The sequence below is a fragment of the Punctularia strigosozonata genome, assembly GCF_000264995.1.
Source record: "Punctularia strigosozonata HHB-11173 SS5 unplaced genomic scaffold PUNSTscaffold_5, whole genome shotgun sequence".
NCBI lineage: Eukaryota > Fungi > Basidiomycota > Agaricomycetes > Corticiales > Punctulariaceae > Punctularia > Punctularia strigosozonata.
Window position 1 is genome coordinate 1,138,617 of NW_006767437.1, and position 17,658 is coordinate 1,156,274.

At 53.8% G+C, this 17,658-nt stretch overlaps 5 protein-coding genes across 5 annotated transcripts; 2 read left to right on the forward strand and 3 right to left on the reverse strand.

The window, feature by feature from the left end:
* Positions 1–1,116: 1,116 nt before the first annotated feature.
* On the forward strand, positions 1,117–1,622 carry PUNSTDRAFT_33357 (uncharacterized protein; the record flags this gene model as incomplete). The annotated part of the gene is made up of 2 exons (XM_007382968.1): positions 1,117–1,173; positions 1,230–1,622. Coding segments are annotated over 2 exons (450 nt in total), but the record flags the coding sequence as incomplete, so codon positions are not given.
* A 763-nt stretch (positions 1,623–2,385) lies between these two features.
* PUNSTDRAFT_133531 (uncharacterized protein) lies at positions 2,386–3,037 on the reverse strand (the record flags this gene model as incomplete). Its single annotated transcript, XM_007382969.1, has 2 exons — positions 2,386–2,454; positions 2,501–3,037. 2 exons carry the CDS (start codon positions 3,035–3,037, stop codon positions 2,386–2,388), a joined length of 606 nt encoding a protein of 201 aa, XP_007383031.1.
* A 387-nt stretch (positions 3,038–3,424) lies between these two features.
* On the reverse strand, positions 3,425–6,848 carry PUNSTDRAFT_133532 (uncharacterized protein; the record flags this gene model as incomplete). The annotated part of the gene is made up of 9 exons (XM_007382970.1): positions 3,425–3,458; positions 3,530–3,924; positions 3,974–4,268; positions 4,323–5,667; positions 5,722–5,825; positions 5,872–6,003; positions 6,051–6,331; positions 6,389–6,511; positions 6,579–6,848. The coding sequence occupies 9 exons, from the start codon at positions 6,846–6,848 to the stop codon at positions 3,425–3,427; spliced, it is 2,979 nt and encodes a 992-aa protein (XP_007383032.1).
* Positions 6,849–9,226: 2,378 nt separating this feature from the next.
* On the forward strand, positions 9,227–14,352 carry PUNSTDRAFT_133533 (uncharacterized protein; the record flags this gene model as incomplete). The annotated part of the gene is made up of 13 exons (XM_007382971.1): positions 9,227–9,386; positions 9,434–9,454; positions 11,093–11,355; positions 11,407–11,600; positions 11,650–11,806; positions 11,869–12,029; positions 12,085–12,479; positions 12,532–12,720; positions 12,774–12,906; positions 12,959–13,350; positions 13,400–13,999; positions 14,055–14,171; positions 14,246–14,352. 13 exons carry the CDS (start codon positions 9,227–9,229, stop codon positions 14,350–14,352), a joined length of 2,889 nt encoding a protein of 962 aa, XP_007383033.1.
* A 2,153-nt stretch (positions 14,353–16,505) lies between these two features.
* Positions 16,506–17,150, reverse strand: PUNSTDRAFT_133534 (uncharacterized protein; the record flags this gene model as incomplete). Its single annotated transcript, XM_007382972.1, has 3 exons — positions 16,506–16,637; positions 16,670–17,035; positions 17,091–17,150. The coding sequence occupies 3 exons, from the start codon at positions 17,148–17,150 to the stop codon at positions 16,506–16,508; spliced, it is 558 nt and encodes a 185-aa protein (XP_007383034.1).
* Between the last annotated feature and the right edge of the window lie 508 nt (positions 17,151–17,658).

The following is a 17,658-nucleotide window of genomic DNA, read 5'->3' on the forward strand; positions in this document are numbered from 1 at the left end:
CATGCGCGGCAACCGACGTCGATCCACTGGTAACACGGTGGACGATCACGTCCGCGCTCACGGGTCGTTGACTGCCCGCTCACGGGTTGCTGACTGCCCACTCACGGGCCGCTGATTGGGTCAACCAATGTGGACTTTTCTTGTATTTAAAATATGCCACTCATCCGTCGCAAAACGAATTCTTCAAATTCTAATCTCGATTCCGTTCTTGCGCATTCTTGAAATCCTAATGTAGTATATATGCCCATCCAATCTTGTAATATGGTTGTACATACGCGCATTGCGCATACTCAAAATCCACACCTCACCCGTTTTGAAATAACTAATTGCGCTATTAAATACATGAATACTCGAAGTATTAAAACTTCTTTCGAATCCATCGGTAAAGTGAACCAATCTCAAAATTCGGTTTTGTATCCGGTTATAAATCCAAGGCTAGTGCGAACTTCATACCCACCGCTGTGGGAACGGGTCATATGCATTCATGAGTACGGATATGGGATGTCGTGCATACACGCTGTCAACACGCCCTACGCCGCAAAATATCTTGAGCCGATATGAAGCTCCGCGCTCGAGCGCCTACTGCCTGGAGCTACTTACAAAACGCCTTTCTCTGCCTGAGCCGCGCTCCCTCCGTTCCCTCCTCTCCATCCATACCACTCACACCTGTTCAACTCCTTCTCGCATGGCGTCGCCACCACCCTCCAGCCCGGTATTAAACATCGCTGAACGAGGGCCTGAGCCTCCAGAAGAACCCCCGAAGGATGTGAGACGAGATCTAGGCCGTGTTGTTCAAGTAGTGGTCGCTGACCTCTTTACCGTAGGACGTGCCACACATTGGCAATCGCCGATCCACGAGCCAACGAGGAGATGCTCGTAATGAAGCGGCCAGGCCCGTAGTGGGCGAACCAGGTCCAGAAACTCAAAACGGCGGCGGTGCAGCGGGCAATCGTGGCGACCTGCCATCCGCACACGACCTGAAGACGAAAGTAAGACACGACATGCTCGGATAATGCCGCCAGTTACTAAGATACGATTCTTTGACAGCCCGCGGAAAACAAGCCGACAAAACCTGGCGCCACGGGCTGGGACTACGTGTACGACCGGCTACAACTGTATGATCGGGAAATGATCAAGGGATACTCGGAGGATATCGATAACCTCCTCATCTTTGTGCGCTATTCTCTTGATCTAATCACCGCTCTTGTTAACGCGTCGTGTATTGATAGGCCGGTCTGTTCTCTGCGGTCCTCACGGCGTTCCTGATCGAAGTGTACACCCAGTTGCAGCCGGACAACACTCAGCTTTCCGTCCAACTGCTCTCGAATATTTCTCTCCAGCTCCAGCAGATCTCCTTGAACCAGGCCGCCCCTGCGTCCCTCGATCCGCTGAACATGTCCTTTCAGGCCGATTCCCATGTGGTCGCGATCAACGCACTCTGGTTCCTAAGCCTCATCCTCGCGCTCGCCTCTGCTCTGCTCGGCATATTCGTGAAGCAATGGCTTCGCGAGTACATGGCATGGCCGAACATCTCCCCCGTTCAGCACGCCATACAGCTTCGGAAGTTCCGCTACGATGCCTTTCAAAAATGGAAAGTCCCCACTATCGTGACGTTGGTTCCTGGCCTTTTGCAGCTCGCGGTCGTGCTTTTCTTCGGCGGGCTCGTCACTCTACTTTGGCCCATTGACACCGTCGTAGCTGGAGTGTGCTGCGCCGCCGCCGGTTTAACCACATTCATGGCGGCGCTGACCGTACTACTACCGCTGTTCTTCGAGACTTGTCCATACAAGACACCGTTCGGATGGATGATACGCCCTATTCTACGACCGTTTTACCGCGTCATCAGACCATTTCTGTACTCCCTATACTCTTGGAACCGGCCGGACTGGCTCGGATCCATTATGTGGTACTTTTGGACAATGCTAGTGACCAGTCCAGTCTAATAAAACACCTGCTACAGCAGCAAAAACACCTTGCACAAACCGCCTGCAACTGAGCCTTGCCTTCCTCGTAAACAAAACGCAGTATCAACACCTGGACTCGCGTGGGCCTCGCACGCGTGCGCCCGTGCAGTATAAACTGCAGCTTCTTCAGAGCACCAAGCCGCCCAATAAAGTTCAGCACGCGATGCTAGACTCGTCCGCAGATGGGCAGCCAAATACGGCAGGGGTGGCACGTGTTCGTGTCGTGCTCTGATTGAACCTCTCTTCTTATTAATTCACATACTCATCTACTGGCTTATTTGATGCGCGCGCACTGCTAATTCGTATCGGACGCGCCACACTAGTAACTAAGGCGGATGGGCAGGGCAGGACTCTACTGTGAACACTGATATGTAGGATAACACACGTACAAGATATGTTAGCAGCGGCATGAGACGATTCATCACGGTGAGCGCGAGCACGCCGGCGCGATCTGGCTGATAATCTCCAGCAGAATCACGAGGAGGTATGCCTACTCTCGGGCTCAACCTCGACAACAAACTCCAGCAGCCTCGCACAACGAACGCGAGCACGCCTGCGCGGGTTGGTTGACAATCCCCGGCAACAGCATGAGGAAGATAGGCGCCGTGCTTCAGCCCGGCCCCGTCGAGATACGCCAGCAGCGGCACGAGACGCTCCGTCCTGGTGAGCGCGAGCACACCGGCGCGATCTGGCTGATAATCTCCAGCAGAATCACGAGGAGATATGCCTACTCTCGGGCTCAACCTCGACAACAAACTCCAGCAGCCTCGCGCAACGAACGCGAGCACACCTGCGCGGGCTGATTGACAATCCCCGGCAACAGCACGAAGAAGATCGGCGCCGTGCTTCAGCCCGGCCCCGTCGAGATACGCCAGCAGCGGCGTGAGACGATTCATCACGGTGAGCGCGAGCACGCCGGCGCGATCTGGCTGATAATCTCCAGCAGAATCACGAGGAGGTATGCCTACTCTCGGGCTCAACCTCGACAACAAACTCCAGCAGCCTTGTGTGATGAGCGTGAGCACGCCTGCGCGGGCTGGTTGATTGTCCGCATGTCGGCACCCCCGATGCATGCGCAGTGCCGCTTTGCGTCATTCATCCATTTCAGTGACTTCACATAAATAAATGTCTTGTCGTCGACACACGGTGTACATCGTCACCGCGTCATACTGCGATGGAGTATTAAATTGAACCACCCGCGTGTCATAGCCTACAATGAGATCGCCGTCACCGAAGGTTGCGTGCAGCGTACGTTTTGCAAGGTTGATGATGGGTGTATATGACCATGACCATGGTATTGTCAAGAAATTCTATATGATACTACTCGCAACGTGCAATTGACTGACTATGCAAGACTATCGCTCGCTATCTAGGGCACAGATTAAGCTGCATGTTAGAAATATAAGGAACGGACTACTAGTACTCTGATAGAAAGTGAATGGAGCAAGGTCATAACAGAATTAGAGATACTCTGTACGCGAATCGAACTTGATGCTACAAGCGAGGTCGCCTGATGAGAATGAATGAGTACGTTTGAACTAACTGAGATCGCGACATCTACTTACTTGCGGGGCGGCTGCTTCTCGTTTTCTTCGTCGTCTCTCGCAGAAATGCCGCTGGCGGCAGCTTTTAAAACCCAGCATAGATCGTGGGCGCCTGTAGCCAGTTTCTGGCAGAGCTCCTGCTCTTCGGTCGACAGGTAGAGGCATACGAGAGATGCGACCACGGTGACAACACCCATTTGACCAGTTTTGATGTCAGGGTAGCGAGCCCCAGGAGGGGTTTCACGAGAATGAGGCATGATGGCACCGCGCCATGCCGGCTGCAGTGTTGCCCACCACAAAAACCACCCCGCGATGTCTTGCCCTGGGTCCCACGACTTCATGCTTGCGAAGTCTCGTTTCGGGCCCGTCATCCATGTCTGGATGACTTTGGGTCGGTTGATGGCCTTGGTGCGAGACTGACAGGACGAATGAAACACAAAGTTCACAGACAGCTAAAGCACTCACATTCTGTGCTCGGAATTGTGACTTGGCTTCGAAAACAATAAAAGCTTTGAGCATCTGCAGAAAATCGTTGTAGGGGCCGTATTCCTGAGATCCCATGAACTTGACTGCGGATGTAAAATAGGTAGGCAGACTTTCGTCTAGCACAACTTTGCCGATGAGCTCAGCGGCCGATAGTCTTGCATCCAATGCGGTGAATGCGGTGGATTCGAGGGATGCCAACTTCTGCGATGCTTTACGAACACGCCCGGACTTCCTGGTAGAGATTGGATTGGGCATAGCACGTGTCGGTTTGCCGCTGGTCTCAGAATTAGTCAATTATAAGGCCATAGAATGTGTACACACTACGAACCTGTTGAGCGCCAAAATCTCCTGCCGCTCCTCATCATCCAAATCATTGGAGGTGACGCCAAGTGGAATGTCATCAGCCCCATCCTCATCCTCATCCTCATCTGCGTCCAAATCAACGAGGCCATTGGCGGGGGCTGAAGAAACATTGAGATGTCTCCGTATTGTGGTCGTTTGAGTACGTGAGTCAACCGCCGCTTGAGAAGCGGCCGCGGGTGGTGCAAGCGGTAGCGGCAGCGCTGACAACGAGACCTGAGGCATCGCAGAGGGCGGGATTTGAGGTGCCGCAGAGGGCACGACCTGAGGCGCCGCCGAGGACGCGACGTGAGGCATGGCCTCGGGCACGACCTGAGGTGGCGCCGAGGGCGGGACTTGAGGCGCCACTGAGGGAGGGACTGGTGATACTACCGAGGGCGGGACCTGTAGTGGCGCTGTAGGCAGGGCATGAGGTGGCGCTGAGGGCGGGACGTGAGGCGCGGCCGAGGGAACGACCTGAGGCGTGGCCGATGGCACGACGTGAGGCGTGGCCGAGGGCACGACCTGAGGGGGCGCCGAGGGCGGGACTTGAGGCGCCGCAGAGGGCGGGACGTGAGGCGTGGCCTCGGGCACGACCTGAGGTGGTGCCGAGGGCGGGACTTGAGGCGCCGACGAGGGCGGGACGTGAGGCGTGGCCTCGGGCACAACCTGAGGTGGCGCCGAGGGAGGGACCGGAGACGTTATGAAGGGCAGGACCGGAGACGTCGGGGAGGGCAGAACATGAGGCGCCGCAGGGGGGGGGACGTGAGGCGCCGCCGAGGGCAGTACTTGAGGCGCTGCCAAGGGAGGGACCAGCGATGTCACAGAGGGCAGGACCTGTAACGGCGCTGTAGGCAGAACATGAGGCGGCACGGAGGACGAGACCTGGGGCGGCGCCGAGGGCAGGACTGGAGATGATACAACGGGGGGCACGGCAGACGGGGCAAGGAAAGGGTTTGATTCCGATCTGAACACCTGTTCTTCTGCTTGTACCAGAATTGTCTTCTCGCGACGGGCTTTCGCCTTCTTGTGGTTGGAAGCCACTTTCTCGGCTCTACGACGCTTCTTCGAAGGGGCCGGCACCGTGCCTGATGAAGGATCACCAGGGTATTCTATGATAGACGTTGCTGCAGTGGCAACAAAATCGAGCGAAACGTCTGTGACGAGGGTCATGTCCAGCAATGATGGATCTATCACAGCGGGGTCGAAACTGGCATTTGCGGTAGCCGAAGTTGGGCCAGTCGAAGTCGAAGTCGAAGCCGCCATCAAGCTCGAGGCATTGAACGTCGAAGTCTGTATCCGGGTGAGACTTAATGCCATACATTCGGCTGGAGCTATTGGTTCCTGATGTGAGCTTCAAACTTAAGTCTGCAATTGAATTGACTCACAGAAGGTTGCATCGCAGAACTGACGAAACCTGCGTATGTCTTCCTTGTATTCCGAGTTCCAGTCGGACCATTCCATGCCTTGCTTGCATTTTCCAACGGATAGGCTAAAGACGATAAGTGGACAGCCGAATCGGTGTCATGTTGACTCACTGCAAAGTATTCACTTTGCCGTTCGGGGCCCGAGGTAAAGGACCTCCACAGGTTATACTGAAGTTCCAGCCCGTCTGCTTGTGAAGACTTTCCGCGACACGTTTCAGGGTATGGGGAAGATTGTCGAGAGACCTAAAACAGATTAGACTATGAATGGCATCGGGTAATGCTGTACTCACTCTTGAATCTGTTTCGCACGAATCATGTCAGAGTCGTCGAAGGGGCTGACCTCGATATAGCGCTCCACGTCGTCCTTGAGATATCCTGTCTCACGGTACTCGTCCACGAGCGCCCTCGCTGCATGGTCCGCGTTCTCAAGCTGCTGCCCTGCCCACATATTACGAAAAGAGATCTCCTTCTTCTCATCCCACCCGGCCGTGACTGCTGCTTCCCACGCCTGATCATACGCGGCCTTCACCTCCGGTTTATCGTAGAAGACGCGCATCCATGCGTGGACAGGCTTCGTCGAATGTTAGACTCTAGAGAGCACGGTAATTGTACACTGGATGATGCTCACTTGTGGTTTCCTTTTTTCCTTGTTTGTTAGGTTGAGTAATCTGGCGCGATTAGGGGCCACAAAACCAGACGCCTGCTCAGCCGCAGCACGCTTGCCGTTGTTCTGATACCAGTAAGTCATTTGCTGTTGTTCGAAGTAACACCTGGTTAGTATCACATAGGGCTGGGCTGGGTTAAAGCAGGCAACATACCGCGAGCCGTCGTGCACGACGTTGAGCACAACCTAGGTGCCGAAATGCCTTCATGGCATCGCCTCCGCTCTCGGCGATCTCTTCCGGGTTAGGCATCACAGGATGTGCGCGGAGGTATATGCACCATACGCGTCTGTAGAACGACTGCTTGTCGCTTCCGGAGTTCACATATTCGGTTGCATGGCTGGAGAGCAGTGCTCGCTCCGCCTCGCTCCACACAGATGGTTGTGATATTACAGGCGTAACAGGTGGTTGCGACACTGCAGGCATTCTCGGATGAAGCTGAGGGTAGTTGCTGCGGTTTTTCCAGGCCCTTTCTGACTTTATTCATCCTCTAGCTCAAGCTGCGAATACTCCATGGTGACGAGAATTCCGATGAACGGCTACAGCTGCCGCTGTCCTCCAATGTACGTTTCACCACAGTACATCGCCGTCCTTCTCTCTTAATCTCATGATAGCTTCCACGAAGAGCACGGTACATGTCATAGTGCGCTATACTCCGTCAAAACAATCCAAATCCGTGCAGATCACCCACCATGAAAATTGATGAGGGTACGGCTAGATCCGATGGTCTGTGCATATTGTATCATAACCATTTCTCCTTCGCTGAGTACTTGTTCGATGATGAATACTTTACATAGGATTTCGACGATCCAGCACGTCGCCACCCTCGCCATTTCCCGTTGACTTTGCATCGCTAAGCTTGTAGCAATGGGTGCAATCCCAACGATCGCGGCCCGTAAATACAACAACGAAGCGCATTGCGCACGACCTGGCCGATTGGGTGCGTTGCATTCTCCCGGGGATTTCCGTGAAGTTTATGCCGATATGGCAATGTTGGCAGTGGGCCGCATAACGCCGAGTGAGCCAACAGATAAACCAGTAACTTCTCCTGTCATTGGTGATTTGTGCAATAGCTGAACGGTGCGTTGTCGCGGTCGCGATCTCCCGCGCACCGGATGTTGATAACTCAATTAATGATCCATGCATTGTCGGGTTATAGGCCATGCGACGACGTCTCCCGGCGTCACCGGCGCCTTGCGAAGGAGCTTGACGGCGCGTGCGCCACGGCGCTCGCCATTCACTGAAGTTAACTCGGAAGTACTTCGTGTGATGCTAGTGCTACCAGCAGAGAATGCTGTGATATAGTCCATCACCGACATCTCACGAAGGAGCTGAATAAATTCGATGCGCCGATTCATGCGCTATCCACTGCGAATTTAACACTGACACTGTGAGTTTGGCAGATTTGAGTGATGCCGATCTCAAGATCATCCAACGACATCTTCCGTGCCCGGCATCTTGCAAAGGAGCATGACAGGCCCATGCACCACGGCATTTTGTCATGCTTATGACAATGTTTGGACATTGATGTCACAAGCTTGGGAAGACTTCGTGTGATGCTATCGCTACCAGCGGAGGAAGACCGCGATCTAGTCCATCGGTCTCGCGAAGGAGCTGTACGATCCGGTGTGCCCCTTCGTATGCTATCCGCGGAGCGTTTCATCCTGACACTACAGATTTGGTAGGGATTCGGGCGACGCCGATTTGAAGATTATGCAATGACGTCCCCCACCAACGGCGTCAAGTTCGCGGGAGTTTCACGATGCTGTACGCTGCGGTGTTCTCCTTTCACCGCAGATCTACATGAACACTGGTATCCACTCCTGCGAAGCAAAGTTCATGGCCGATAGCGGCTTCTATCACAAACACTTTGCTCAGGAGCTTGAAAACTCGACAAGTCGTCTGTACGAACGATGTCAGATCAGTAAAAATGCCTCGATCTCACTTGGAACGTCTAAGAATGGCCAGATAACATTCAAATCCGGAAATAAATCGCTCATGCTTTGATAATAATCCTCAACCATAATAGCTCCCTCATGGCAGCTCTGCAAGACACCCTGGACATGTATACCCCGGCGGATGATCCACAGACGGTATCAAGGGACCTTTCTTGGACTTAATGTCGCCATGCAGCGCAGGGTGCCTGATGCGGCAACAGGTGGTAATTATAGCAGGTCCACGTTGCACCGTGGCAACTCAATCTCACAAGCTTCTCCGCCACCGGTTCTCCGCGGTCAAAACGTCGCTGACTATCCATCGCAGCGCGGTATTCCTTCATGTTCAAGCTGGGTGTCTCTCGTCATGGAGGGCGCCCTCTGAACTGGCATCACTGCCGACGAAGTACCATTTGCATCACACTATGTGAAATTGCGTATCACCCGGTTCACCGTCTTCTTTGTGCAATGTGAAGTGGCATTCGTGGAGTAAGTCTTCACATGCACTCTCTAATAGGTTCAGAATTTGCTACTTTCGAGTATCCTTGCTCGCTCATGTGAGCACTTCCATCGCAAATGACAAGTCCACGTCCCATTCAAGTGAACGCTCAGATTACGAACCCCACCCTGATTCTCGGACCCCGATCGTCCGCGAGCCATGCCGTCAAGTCATTCCAGCGCCGAGCATCTGTCCGCCGCATGCCTTCGGGGATAAAAACTGGCATGTGCTGTCAACGCCCCTCCAGTCCACTTTTCCCCCCGACTTGCACAGCGATAACTCTCTCTTTGCCAGCATCCCCTCAGACTTGTTCGTGCTCGTTATCTCCAATGTCAGATCGTCGTGCTTATCACCCATGTAGTAGGTTTTTGATGGAGGAAGGAGGTTATGAGTCGCTCTTGAAGGCGGCCGACAACTTTCAGATGCCGCGGCTGCGAGAGACTTCGACCGGATCCGCGATCCAAAGCAAGCCTCTGACGGAGTCGCAGTCTGCGTTCCTCGCGCTGTCAGCGCTCTGCAACTTCTGGCTCCGTACGTGTTCAATTTTTTGTCCTGACATAAGCTAACACGATCTTCAGCGACACCTGCCCAGCGGTACGGTGCGCGTGCAACGATCTCGTGGCCATATGTTTTTCCGCCCGCCCCTCCTCCATCGCCGTCCCCTGACTATGAAAGACTGGATGAGGAATATCTTGTTAGTCGTTGTTTGCCGTCGGGGCCGTCACGCCCTGTTACGAACCCTCTGCCGGATAAGTCTCCGCGCAACGTTCCCGTAACGCCGCCCGGGCTGCGTATTCGAGCGCCGCTTCCCATGTCTGGCGTCTTCCCGCTCTCTCGTCGTAGGAGCCCCCGTCCTAATGGCCCTCGTACCAATGGTGTTGCTGCATCGCCCAAGTCTCCTTCGTCGACATAGATGTCTCGCGGCGTACAGTTGACCGGCTCCGCACTTCCATTCATACCTCAGTGAGTTGTCTCACCTTTCTCTACTGACTTGGCATGACGGAGACTTCCAGTCACGGTTCCCGACGACTGCCTGTCTGGGTTTCTTGTAGATTCTTGTCCTTTGGCGTGCGATGTGATCGCTGAGTCATAGTATGGTGCCGTGGTACCGACATCGCGGCCGCACATCGAATAGTATATCCAGGTAACAATAAGGTTCTGTCTGGGTCATATGTAGTAGGCATCTCGTCACAAAACTCCACATCAACAGCACGAAATATTCGCTCATGTATGATATTAATTATATGCAAAAGCGAGGCGTCTCACTGACTCCCATTAATGTCTACCACTGTGATGTAAGAACTCAATGCATATTTGACCAAAATATTGCCGTGCGGGGGTTAGACCGCTGGAATCGTTAAGCTGATTATGCTGTGTATTGTTGATCATCTCAGATTGTCTCGCTTGCCTGTGGTAGTACCGTCGCAGACGATCTTGTTATCGCATCCAAAACAAACAACCTGCACTGCATCTACATGTGCTGCTCGCTGTCATTTTCTGAGCACTCATTGTCACCATACAAGCAATGCCCCGCTCCAAACTGCCGAAGTTCTGTGGCAAAGATGTATTAGCAACCCCGAAGACAGTGGCTGAAGATGTAAGACTGAAGATATCGGAGAGAACGGGGCGGTTAAGCTCCAGTGTCACCTCTGCAAAGCGGCTCCATCAGCAATCGTCTCCAGATCAAGATGCACAAACCTCCCGGGATGGGAACGCAGAAGGTACTTGTGCCGACTCTGAGACTCTCGGAGGCTCAAACGGTACTGGGACACGCAAGAAACCTCGAAAGCAGAAGAAAAAGCCTACGAAGACCATCTCGGTAAGTACTATCGCTTACTTTGAGAAGATCGAATCAAACCAGATTGTAGTATCGTATGGAGCAGTGGCTGCCCCAGATGCGCCGAAAATTCCTTGATATCCTACTCACCCAGGAGGCCTTGCCGACCGAAACACCAGCGCCCTGCGAGGTTTGCCTGTCGACAACGCAGCCTGGAATGTATCGTTGTGAGGATTGCCTCGGCGAGTGCTTGATGTGCAAGACTTGCGTAGTAGAGGTCCATCGCCAACTTCCACTCCATCATATTCAAGTGAGTGATTTGCTATACACTTTATAACACCCAATGACTCGCACAAGTATTGGGATCATGACTGCTTCTGGCCGGTGTCACTACACGAGCTAGGGCTCCAAGTTCAACTCGGCCATCGATGCGGTGAAGGCTGCGGTAATCCACACCCAGCTCATCAGTCGTTCCTCGTTCTCGACGCAAACGGCTACCACTCCGTTAATGTCAAATACTGCGGATGCTCCACTACTCTTCCGTACGAGCAGCTTCTGAACGCCGGGTGGTTTCCTGCCTCTACTCAACAGCCCCGTACCGCATTCACATTTTCTTTCCTCGACACCTTTCACCGCCTTACGCTCCAGGGGAAAATATCCCTTCATGACTATTATCTGGCCGTCGTTCAGAAGACGGACAATGCTGGTCTATCCCATCACGCGGTGAGTCAGATCCTATAGTAGTGAACTAAAGCTAACGCGATGTGTTTTCAGTCGAGATACCATGAAGCAACCCTAGCTACGAGGCAGTGGGCTCATCTCATGGCCCTTAAGCGGGCAGCCCGTGGACATGACCCGTCAGGAATCGAGGCAACGTCGAATGGCGCCCTGGCTGTCGTTTGCCCGGCGTGTCCCCAACCAGGCTGGAACATCCCGGATGATTGGAACCAGCGTCCTCCAGAAGAAAGGTTGTTTTACGATTTTCCGCATGATTCATACTGACCTACATCTGTGCAGATGGATTTACTCACTATTCCTCGCTGTCGACGCCTGTTTTCGTCTGAAAAATAAGGATAGGAAGATTAACGATCCGGAACTCGGCAGCGGCTGGGGATATTACGTGCCTGAAAAGGAGTACAAGGAGCACATCGAGTCGCACGTGGAGATTGAGGAGGTGAGTACCTAAATTTCTACCGCTCGCCAGTGACCAAATGTCTTACTGACTACTCTCTGAAGACCACGGACCCCTGCGACTCGGCGTTCAACGCTATCAAACATATGAACGCGACGAAGTCGAAACCTGGTGTCATGTCAGTAAGTGGTGTCGGTGCCGTCAAGTGCGCAAGGCATGCGCTTGTCCGGCCAAATGGAGTTGCTGATCTGCAGAAGGGCGAAAAGTATGTTATGTTTGCTTTTCTCTCATGTCTGCAAGCTGGTGCTCATTTGCGTCAGGTACGTGACAATGGACTACATTTTTTGGTCCACGCTTCTTCTTCTCGGGTGCGTGCTCCCCGTCGTTGTCAGTTACGACATCGCATGCCAGTGGAAAAAGAACCTTAAGACGCGCCACGCCGCCCTCCCAGCACGTTTTGCGGCACTCTCAGCGATTACTCTACGCTTTTTTATTCCAAACCTCCATGTCCACGGGCACGCATTGCTCTGTCAATTATTAATGTACTTCCTTCTTCACGAGTATGTCGGCCTCACGCACGCAGAGACCATAGAGCAAGAGTGGGCCCACATCGGCGGCGTTTCTACGATGACGCGGGACATGGGCCCGGGCGCACGTCATCATACACTTAATGATCACTGGGGATTTTGGAATTTCCGGAAGGTCGTCGGGATGGGTGAGTTGGCTAAGATGCTACTGTTTTCAGTCTCAATACTAATTGCCGATAGGTGACTTCTTCTTCAAGTCATTGATCACAACTCTTCACGAGCGCGCTCGACATCGACGAGTTTATGAAGAGCACACCTCGCGATTTAGTCCCGCTCTCATTCAAAAGTGGGAGGAGATGATCCGCCTATGGGAGCTTGACCCGAACAAAAATCCAAATCCGTACGAAGAGCCCGAACAAGGCAAGTTCGGTGACTTCCTCCTGGAATTTTAGATGCGCGTATTGATACTACATGCAATCCAGCCATCAATGTCAGTCAATTGCGGAAGGAGCTTGCTGACCAAGACGCCCGAGATGCCAACATCAACAAAGCTACGCTTCATCCCACAACTGCCAATCTATTCATTCGACAGGGATTCATTCTGCGCGATCAGCAGTGAGTTCGAAGTGACACATGTGAGCTAGGCTGACTACCCCCATCACACCAGATGGTCCATCGAGGCTCAGGCCAAGCAACTCAAAGCAAACGCAACGGACACGGCGACGTCCACATTGCAAGAGCGGCGCACGGCGCTCTATCGGAGCATTCAGGAGTGGTACAGCGTTCAAAACTCTTACATGCCAGCAGCCATCACCCGTCGCTCTTCTCGGCTTGCGGAGAACGACGAAACGTCCGATGCCATCATCAAAGCTGAGCATCTTCCGATCCTGATGCCCTCCGACATCCCCGATGCTCTGCGCATTTCCGGGTGTGTCGGAGGTGTTGTTGACATGGAGAAGCAATACGTCATCGCTAGAATGAAGGATGGACTGGTCAACGTTCGACGCTTCCTGGGCGTCAGGGCTTCCGTGCGTCAAAAGATCAAGCATTCGATGGGCGGTACGGGAACTCAAATTTTGGATTGATCTCTATATTAACACATGTTCAGGCCAGAAAGATGGCACGCGATCCAAAACGCTCTGGGACGGGATATCGAAGAAGCTCGAACAGTCTGTGTTTACGTACCGCTCGGCATACGCAGCTGTCAAGATCTTGGATCCATCCGGAGAATGGTGGAACTACTACCGTCGTTTGTCCGACGACGATATCCGTGGTCCATACCGTGATGATGTATTGGATGATTCGGAACGGCGGAGGACACCTTCCTGGGTATGGACTGCGCCTGATGCCCGCACTGGCAACACGGAGACTGATGACAGGGATGCCGATGAACACTTGCGCAGCGAATGGGCGAGGCAGCGGGCACGATCGCGCAGATGCGCCGAAGAGGTCGTGCTTCTTGTGGAGGAAATGAGACGTGTCCTGACCTATCTCCGTGCGAAGGCTTCCTGGTGGGATGAACAGCAAGACCAACGGATCGAAGTGGACCTCCGTCTCATGCGCGGACTGAACGCTTACGCTCGACGCCAATCACGCATACTCACGAGGCTTGGGACAGTCTTCTCGTCCAGATGGTTACCCTTGCTCAAGGTTTCGGCGCTTGGAGGCAAATGGATACCGCAGTTCGATACAGTCAAGGTCTCGTCTGGTACGCCTTCTCCTGTGATCAGATACTCTGCAACGCCAGCCTGACAGAACTCCAGACGCGCCTTCTAAGAAGTCTTCGCAATTGAATGCACGCCAGGCAATGATGGCAACGGCAATGTTGACGGATGCCACAGCATGCACGGAAGATGCATTTGCTGAAGAAAAACTCTTGGGTCAGTCGTTTGGACGTATCCGTGGATGTCGCTGCCGACTCATCCTCTATCGAAATCACACTCGGCGTGGACAGGTGTAGATGTTGAGGACGATGAGTATGCGGCTGACACGGAGGACGAGGATAGCGACGAGAGCGGCGCGGAAGATGACACCCCAGACTGGGCGCGGATCGAGGAATGATCGCGATGCTCTCGTAATATGATGCTTGCAATTGACTGTCATGATTCTTTGAAAAACATCGTGTAAGGCGAGCACCGACCGTTCTCGTCAACTCCCACTAGTACAGCGCGCGGGATGGGTTGCCCTGATCAATCAATCCCCATGGATCCTCTCTACATGGATCCCCTCCACATAGATCCTCTCTATGTTATCGAGAAACCTAGACGCCTTGGCCCTGATGGGCGTAAGCTCACTTTGAGGCAGATGCTGTCGCCGATGGCGCCCCTCTTCAAGATGCATTGGCCTCGAATTAAAGTCAGTTTCTACTACTTGACGCGCTATTGCATTCGACTCACATTAGCACCGGGGAAAATGCAGAAGCACATCTGCAAGCTAGCGCATGAGACTTGTGTCATAGGCCGGGTCTATCAAGACCAGCCAACATTCGCGACGGGAATCGTGGTGTCCGAGGTACGTCGCTTTGTCTTCAGTGCTGGCAAATCTCATGAACTCGCAGGTTGCCAACGTCGAGGCTTGGCGCTACCTGTGGCACTACGAAGATCTTTGGCCGCTTCGAATATACCTTCGATTTGTCCTTTTCGCTCACGCAGATCTCCGCCAACCGCGCTTGATATTGAACCTTAGGTTCTCCGATGATCATGTTGTACAATCTGAAGCTGCCACTCCATCTACTGCTTCCGTGGAATCTGTCAGTGACGCTGAAGCTTTCACAAGTGAGGGCCCGGAGCAAACTTAAGATGTAAGACTCTAGCACAATGAATTGACTGACACACTCACTCACGAAAGTGCAGAATATCGCATCGATAACGTCCTGAACATCCGCGCTCAATTCTTCAACAGGCATCTACCACATGAGGTCTAGGAAACTCTAGAAGTAGATATATCGTTACATATCTTTGGTCCTTTCCATGATCAAGGGCGAAGGCCAGCTCTACTACGAACCCCATAACGTGCTGAATCTGTTTGAATACCATGTGTATGTTTTGCTACAATACACGTCCACATCCTGTACATTGGAGCGGAAATGCTGCATACGAAGTCCTCCAATCCGCCGTAAAGTTGACCCCGAGGCTTCAGATGTGGTCCCCACGTCGTACACCGAGGGCATTGCTAGCCAATTATCAATAGTATACACACTAGAGACATTCACGAGCATGTTCCCATGACAACTTCACGGATCCGATGGCGCGCGTTGATGTCTGTCTGGCTCCCGCGCGAGTACAGGCGTAGAAAGGTTGCACGAGTACCGGGCGAGGCCCTTGCGCATCCTCATCCAGGGCCGACTACGAGAGCGGACCTCACGAGGACGGCTGCGAGAGGCGATAATGTGTTGTAGTCCGGGATCCGATGGCGCGCGTTGATGTCTGTCTGGCTCCCGCGCGAGTACAGGCATAGGAAGGTTGCACGAGTACCGGGCGAGGCCCTTGCGCATCCTCATCCAGGGCCGACTACGAGAGCGGACCTCACGAGGACGGCTGCGAGAGGCGATAATGTGTTGTAGTCCGGAGTGAATCGCTGCACCACTGACGCCGTCAGCACTCCTATATCTGCCACAGGCGCGTGCACGTACATACTGAAACCGTACCGGACAAGCATGGACGCGGGCTGCAGGTCTTGCGCGACGACCGCATCTCTCACACCTGGCACACGCGCGCGCACATAACGTCGATCATTCTGCGTTAAGGCAAAAATCCGATTAGACCGGGGCAAACGTAGAGCGAGCTTGTGACGTACCAGGCCTCTGCAGCCACATGATGTAGAGCCTAACTGCCGATACTCAAGTCCTAGCGTTGAGGGTCCTTCGAGAACGCTCGTCGCATGCAGAGTTGTCGGGCAGCTGCTCTGCGTGTCGTTGTCGCTATCGAAGCGTCCACAATCGCGAGGGGAGTGTTGCTGAGCATCTCAACCGGTAGGGTGACATGGCAGCGCCCGGCGCCAATGTGTCTCTCGATTCACGGCACGCGCGGTATAACCAATCGGGCTTTCGACGATGAAGGCGTAGACAATGACCCGCCGCATCGTAAGCCGGGTCGTGAATTTGAAAGTGCAAGCCGGCAAGAAGCAGGTTACGGCTGTCGCCTTCTGGGCGGCAGAAGACCTCGTGGCGGAGGCAGAGAGGAGCTGATATGAGTGTAGCACCCAGCGATTCTAAACTAGTGAGGAACCAGCGCGCGGCTGATACGTGCGTCGAGGCTGTACGGCGCGTAGAGCAGCGCGCCAGTGGCCGAGTAGCCCTGTATGAACGTGCTATTCATCATCCGCGGGTCGTCGAGCATGAAGCCCCACTGGAGACGCATCAGTCGAGTGCGGCACTGACCTTGCCCGCAAAGACGTGAGCCTGCAGCTCAAAGCCGGATATGAAGGGCGAGATCGCATCTGCCGCCTCCGCCGTCGGGGTGCCGTACGCCGTCCAGCGCATGGCGAGGTCGGAGCTGATGGAGCGGGACTGGATTGCGCTGAGGGTGAGATGGGCGACAACGGCCCAGGCGTTGCCGTCTTGGGGGTGGAGCGTTGTCGTTTCGTTGTCACGGTACATCCCGGCGGAGTCATCCCAGAGGAGCGTGTTGGCGGACGACTTGAGGGTGGAGGCAGTCTGGGTCCACGAGGCGGCGAGGCTGCTTTCGTTCAGAGCGGCGGCCAAAGACGACAATTGGTTCAAGGTGTGGTATAGGATCGTGTTTGCCTGCACGAGATGTCAGAGTTCGTCGGAGGAGGTTTAGGCGTGAGGCAGACCGTACTTCGATGTTGTGCCCGCCCATTCCATATTGCAGCCAATCATTGGGAGAAGTCACGCTCATGGGAAGCCGAGGGCGCAATCGACGGCGAGCTTGACATCGTCCCACATGTTTGCGATATACTCGATGTCGTTCTACAAAGGTATCAGCAGGACCCCGAGTTTGTGAAACCGACTTACCGAGTAGAAATAAGTAGTATTTCGCGACGCCAATGAGCGTATACATGTGGTACGTCTGCGAGAGTATGAGGGGGAAAGGTTGGCCGGCGTACAGCAGCTGACCACTCGTCTTGTCCTGAACCGTGAACAGCAAGTTGAGGGAGTTATGAACGGATCAACGACGCTTTCGGCGTTGAAAACGGTACCGTTGACCCCATAGACCGCCACGGGGTGTAACGTACGATTGGAGGGCACCAAGATATACTGCTCGTACGGAACTGCGACCACCGTCATTGCTAGGCTGGCTGCAAGGCGCGAGGCGGGCTTTGTATTGGATCTTGGTCTACATACCCCGCGCCCGGAATGGTTGTATATACGCACATCTTGCTTGGATCGCAAGACACTTTGATTGT